This window comes from Aricia agestis, chromosome 9, assembly GCF_905147365.1.
Source record: "Aricia agestis chromosome 9, ilAriAges1.1, whole genome shotgun sequence".
Taxonomy (NCBI): domain Eukaryota; kingdom Metazoa; phylum Arthropoda; class Insecta; order Lepidoptera; family Lycaenidae; genus Aricia; species Aricia agestis.
This window is the reverse complement of record NC_056414.1, coordinates 4,693,913-4,699,943: the sequence shown is the minus strand read 5'-3', so window position 1 is coordinate 4,699,943 and position 6,031 is coordinate 4,693,913. Positions and strand designations below refer to the sequence as shown.

The 6,031-nt window shown below is 36.5% G+C and overlaps 1 protein-coding gene across 1 annotated transcript; it reads right to left on the bottom strand.

The window, feature by feature from the left end:
* Positions 1-1,877: 1,877 nt before the first annotated feature.
* LOC121730456 lies at positions 1,878-3,987 on the bottom strand. The gene is made up of 3 exons (XM_042119494.1): positions 3,945-3,987; positions 3,144-3,302; positions 1,878-2,351 (listed from the first exon to the last, which is right to left on the bottom strand). Exons 1-3 carry the CDS (start codon positions 3,976-3,978, stop codon positions 1,888-1,890), a joined length of 657 nt encoding a protein of 218 aa, XP_041975428.1. The 5' UTR covers positions 3,979-3,987; the 3' UTR covers positions 1,878-1,887.
* Positions 3,988-6,031: the final 2,044 nt, after the last annotated feature.

Sequence of the window (6,031 nt, the reverse complement as noted above, 5' to 3'; positions counted from 1 at the left end):
CTTTTATTTCTTTGACCCCTCAGATAGAATAAAAATTATTTTTATTTGGTCTGAGCTTGACCCATGTAATGAGAAATATTCAGAAACCGAGAAACAAAGATAAGTACATAATAATTATGTACTTACCTTTGTTTCTCGGTTTTTGAATATTTCTTGACAGAAGTTTCAAATTCACTGACGCTTGTCATTGGTTCATGTCAAACAATAGTGAATATTACGCAAAGGCACAATAGACATAACGACCAGTAGTTCGACTGCAAAGAGACGGACAGGTTTCAATATCTGTCAAATTCGTCGGGTTTCACTAGGACTATGAACGGAATGTGCCTCGCGCTGGCTGATATAATTTATAAATAAAGATTTCAAAATTGGATTCTGACAATTTTTATCGCATGTACCAAAACACAAACAACAATACGACCAAAGAGGAACACGTCCATCGAATATGTCATAGTTTTAAATTCGTAGGTAACAAGTTAACAACCCTAGCGACGATTTTCGTCATAATACGTCAAATTTAAAAATTTCAACATCAGTTCTAAGTCGGCATACTCTATCATTCTGTCTACTCTGGCAAAGGTATATCACAGGGCGCTACTAGCACATACAGTCTGTCAAGAAAGTGAAGAAATTAAAAAGTGGCAACATCGTAGTGTCATCCCTTTCAAATCAATCTACGAAAAAAGGGATGACACTACGATGTTGCCACTTTTTAATTTCTTTACTTTCTTGACAGACTGTACCTACAGTAAGTATTTCAACCAAAATCCGTGTGGTGCACACTGCCACAGAATATAAATAATAGTACTCCGACACTGCACAGCAGACGTCATATCAGAATATTGACAGAATCGTTATCAAACGTCGAATAATGTTTTTTGTTTGCCCTCTGTGCTGATGCTGCCATCTAGCGTCGAAACATTGCAGTACTTAATATTATCCTAATAAGATCAGTTTTTGATTCCTTCATGCAAAACATAATGATAAACATCAAACTATGACGAATCCATTCAAAATTGATTATGAATCATACGCAAACAAGTTAGATGCTACTGGCATACAATTTAAGTACAGACACAATGCACAACATAATACATATTATTATTATTATTAAAACGACCATTGTTCTAACTCAAGGCTGTAGTTGCTTTAAAGGAAATATATTATTATTATAATATTTGCCTTAAACGTGACAATCTTGTATATGTTCTATACAGAACGTTATAAAAATGAATGTGTCCATTGTATAGAATTCGCTGTGAATAGCGCTGGAGGGATTACCCAAATGTATCATCAGTCATCACTCATCACTCATCAGTCATCAGTCATCACTTTGTTTTGATACACACATTTGACATTGGTGTAACGAAACAAAGTGTTTCGTTTAGCGCTACTAAATCAAGGTGAACTCTATACAAAGAGTTCCTTGTATAATGTTCACAGTGAAAGTAGCAGCGCTAAAAGAGTAACTTTTTTAACTTTTGTTATGGAAAACGATATAGAAATAATTATTCCCTGGAATATGGATACTATTTTATTAGAGTTCCGTACCCAAAATGGAATTAAACGAGACCCAGCTATTTCTAAGACTTCGCTGTCTGTCCGTCTGTCTGTTTCCAGGCTGTATCTCAAGAACTTCGACACCCTTCCATACGGAGAGAGCGGCTCCGACTCGGCCCTCAATCTTGCTGCCGTCCGTATAGATCCTATGGATGTGGCTGTCAACCACATCAGCATACAATTCCTCATCTACCATCCCAAACCTCAGCTCTACCTGCTATGCCGGATGTGGGTCCTCAATCGCGGAAGCCACGCTTGTTAGTTTATTTATATTTTCTTTTATTTAAGTAGGTGTATTTAAAGTAAATGTAAACTCATCAATGTCCTTTAGTTTAATTTCGCTATTTTGCCATCTAGTTTTATCTTCGGCGTTGTACTTTCTGTTATCCATGAGTTTCTCGGCTGACATCTGAAACCATTCATCTCTCTACACTTCTTGCAGTAGAAGTCTCTTGCTGTATCCTCACTTATTCTCCTATGCACCTCATAGTCCGGTCGGTTCAGAGGAATATAGTCTCTATCTGTATTCCAATAGTTGACGTTTTTGTACAGCGGCGTCGGTTTCCATTGATTGAGTGGATTGGGGTACAGATCTATTTCATCTCTAAAGTGTCTACTAGTTGGTACATAGTTGGTGTACACGGGCGTCTTATGTCTGGTATCTGGTGTCCTTATTGCTGTAGTGTCTGCTGATTTGAAAGCCTTTATTACTGGCACTTCACCGCTGTCATCTTTTGGTGTTTTCTTTGGATTTCTTTCGCCGATGTTATAAGTTAGAGCTCCGGTTTCCCCTGAATTATCAAAATCATGTTTAGTACCACACTAGAGTATCTGCACAGTGCACAGATTAGAAAATATACGATCTGACTAATACGACATGGCAAAATTTGATTGGCTACCGAGACGTCAGGTCGCACCGGCCAGTACCTATACTGTCTAACTCTTCACACAGAATAGAACATGTTTAAGAATTTAAAAATAGAATAGTACCACCTATTAATTGAGGAGCTGGCGAACAGAACCGGATTAGTCCGCGAGAAAAAAAATACACAATGGCTAAAAAACTAGTATCAACTAAGTAGTATATAAATAAGTCTATGGTGTCAACTACTACCGTCTACTGCTACTACTGAATTAATCCGGTTTTGTTTGTAAATTGACTTTTTAAAGCCTTTTTAACCGGTTATAATCGAAAATATTAACGGATTGACGCAGATGGGTCAAGAGAAGACGATTCGAAAATAAATATTAAATATTATACTTTCGCACTCTGATGGACTTGTCCGGTTTTGTTCGCCAGCTCCTCATTTATACACCGCACTCAATTTGTTAAGAACTTATCAATAATTTTATTCTTCACAAAGCTCGGAGCAGACTAAGATGACCGACCAAAATCCGACATGCTGCACACGTCATATCAGAATTTTTATAAAACGTAGTGATTATATTCTCTTTGATCTTTACAGAAACATTGTCAAACGTCGAACAAACCTTTTAGTTTACTCTCTATGCTAGTACGAGTACTGCCTCTAGCGTGAAAACATTGCAATAATATAATATTATCCTATTGAATTTTTGCTTACCATTGACGAGTCCTCTGTAATTATTGTTCTTCAGTTTAGTTGAGACGACTATTGTATGTTTTACTTCAACATCCTCGTTGTCCTTGCTTAGATCAGCAGCTGGTTCTTCTTCATCAAAGTCTACTTTGGATGATATACCTCTTGCTGAGCTCGTTAGTGCTAAAATAATATTTATGACTTTAAAAATACTCATACATTTTAATTTTTTGTTAAATAATTATAATTCACATAAACACCTTAAGTTTTGGAAGTCTAAGTAGTAAGTGCTAAAAGAAGTGACTAGAGTCTGGTGTTTTACTTAAAAGTTAAAACTAATTTTAATAAAAATAGTCTAGGTGCATAATATTATTAGAGTCGCGTGATACAGAAACACAAATTTTCCATCCTTGAAAACTTCTTAAAAGCTGCAAAATCCAGCCTAGTAGAAACAGACAGATGGACAGACAGCTAAGTCTAGGCAATAGGGTTCTGTCTTAATAGTATCTAAAATCCATAATATGACTAAAAAGATTCTTGAAAAGAAAATAAGTAATGATGGAAGAATCAACTAAGGATATAAGAAACTGCGTTTATAGTTGTTTAATGAAAATAGTCAACTTATCTGATAGTACCTAATACTATCAGATAAGTGGATTCCTAGGCAGATGGGGGTCATACGTAGTTTGTTCACGTTACGTCAAACCCAGCCCATAATTATTGACATGATCCGAACAAATGACGTTGGTCTGTTAAAGAATCAATAATAAAGCTTAGTTAAATAATCAATTTCCTCGATTATACCTAAAATGAAAATAGTCTTACCTAAAACAAGAAAACAGATGGGCACTGACGACATGTTCTGTGATTGATGTGAGCAGCACAAAACTGTGATGGCGTGTCTCCACATTTTATATAATCTGCTCAAATTACCTTAAACGATGTCGCAGAGGAAACAAATAATTACGGACACATAGACAAAGTTTTTGTCTAATGCTTATAACATGTAAGTAATATTTCACAGGACTGCAAGAAATAAGTTTAAATTCCTTTCTTGCAGACCTGTGTTTATCACACGAGAAACCGTTCATTTTCTGGGGTATTCTATGTCCTTCCCGGGACTCAAAGAATTTCCTGGATATAAAATTTCAGCAAAATCGGTCTTACAGTTTGGGCGTGAAGTATCTAAGTAAGTATGGATGCATTAATTTTTCTTTAGCACGCTGTGGGATCTAGCTTAAACGATGTACTTATTATTAATAATTTTAATAAACCATTTTTTGTGCTAAGGTTATACAGGGTCGGAGCAGAGAACGCTACTAGCACAATATAACTATTATTACTTGGAATGCAATGGTGCCTAGTGAGTGTAACCCCGGCTGCATCAAAACATCCAGTATTTGTGATAACTTTGCAATGACTATATTCATAAAGTCTTTCAGTACCTAGTCATTAGTGTCCGACCGAAGCTTCGGCTTCGGCGACCGAAGCCTTCGGCCAAAAAAACCATCTTCGGCGAACCTTCGGCTTCGGCCTAAAACCCGGCCGAAGCCGAAGATTTCGCCGAAGGTCCGAGCAACCGTCAAAATTGAACGAACTGTTACGAAAGACTGTGTGAAATGTGAATCGTGAGAGAGCGACGCGACGGACCGGTCGTGTATGGAGAGGGCGCTGGGAGTCACTGTCAAATACAATAAACAAACACTATAACTTCTTAATAAATCATTTAATTTTTTATTAAGAAGTTACTGTTTGTTTATTTTATTTTTTAGTCTAGTTTCAGTCTAGTCGAGTAAAACAAAGACTGATTGATTGGTCTAATTATTGTTATTTGCGAAATAATAAAGAAATTATTATTTTTTACAATAGTACAGTCAATAAAGTAGTTGTAGAATGCGTGAGCGGGAACCTAAGAGATTTCTGCTGGAACATATTCAGGGTGCTTAGGGACAAAACATACTAAAAGACCTTAAGTCTAGGAGGTGAGCAGGAGTGAGGGGAGGGTGACAAAAGTCTACATTTTTGGTTTTTGGCTAATAACTAAAATACGATGCGTTGTAGCCTAATTCTGATTGAATAGTAGCTTTACCGCTTCTATGCTTCGTTCAGTAAGTGAGAGGGCTGTAAACATATCCCCCATCCCCTCATTACACCCCTTGACGCGGCAACGCACCAGTAGCACCCCTGGTGTTGCAGACGACGCAAGGCATTACGATAACCAGTTTCCATCAGATGGAACATACACTAATTATTGTTAGTCTGCTCTTAGTTAAATGTATAAAAAACATTTGGGAATGAGCTGGTCAGCTACATTTTTTTTTCCTACAATTACCTACATTTTGTAAACCCTCAATATTGAAGTTTAAATAATTTTAATATTCATTGTAGCTTGTAGACAATTTTGAACAAAATTAATTACTGAGAGTCGAGATTAAGATTAAAAACCTTCGGCTTCGGCCAAAAATAGACCTTCGGTCGGACACTACTAGTCATAAATATTTAGTAATCTGTGACCTAGTAGATCCATTGCAGCGTCTAGTTTACAACTGCTTCTGTATTACAATATTTTAAATAATTAATAGAATCAGGCGTTACTTTGCGGAAATCCATAGCTTAAAATTTAGTTTGTTATTATTTTTAGCAATATTCCGCGAAATAAACCTCAACCTTTAGGTGAATGAGTGAGTGCTCAGTGTACGCATAAATCTATATCTATACTCTATACTAATATTATAAAGCGGAAGAGTTAACTACTGAAAGAGAAGAGAGAACTACTGGCCCGTTTCCAAAATTCTTTCAGTGTTAGATAGCCCATTTATCGAGGAAGGCTATAGGCTATATTTTATCACGCGAAGACTTATAGGAGCGAAGAAATAGAGGATAGTGTGTAAAAAACGGGGAAAATTATTTGA

Bases quoted from the DNA above. Each gene is read 5' to 3' on its own strand.
- LOC121730456 (XM_042119494.1), bottom strand. From the start codon at position 3,978: ATGTCGTCAGTGCCCATCTGTTTTCTTGTTTTAG. The intron at 3,303-3,944 runs GTAAGACTATTT...ATATTATTTTAG, and splicing joins CATCTGTTTTCTTGTTTTAG to CACTAACGAGCTCAGCAAGA. The intron at 2,352-3,143 runs GTAAGCAAAAAT...TTGATAATTCAG, and splicing joins TTACAGAGGACTCGTCAATG to GGGAAACCGGAGCTCTAACT.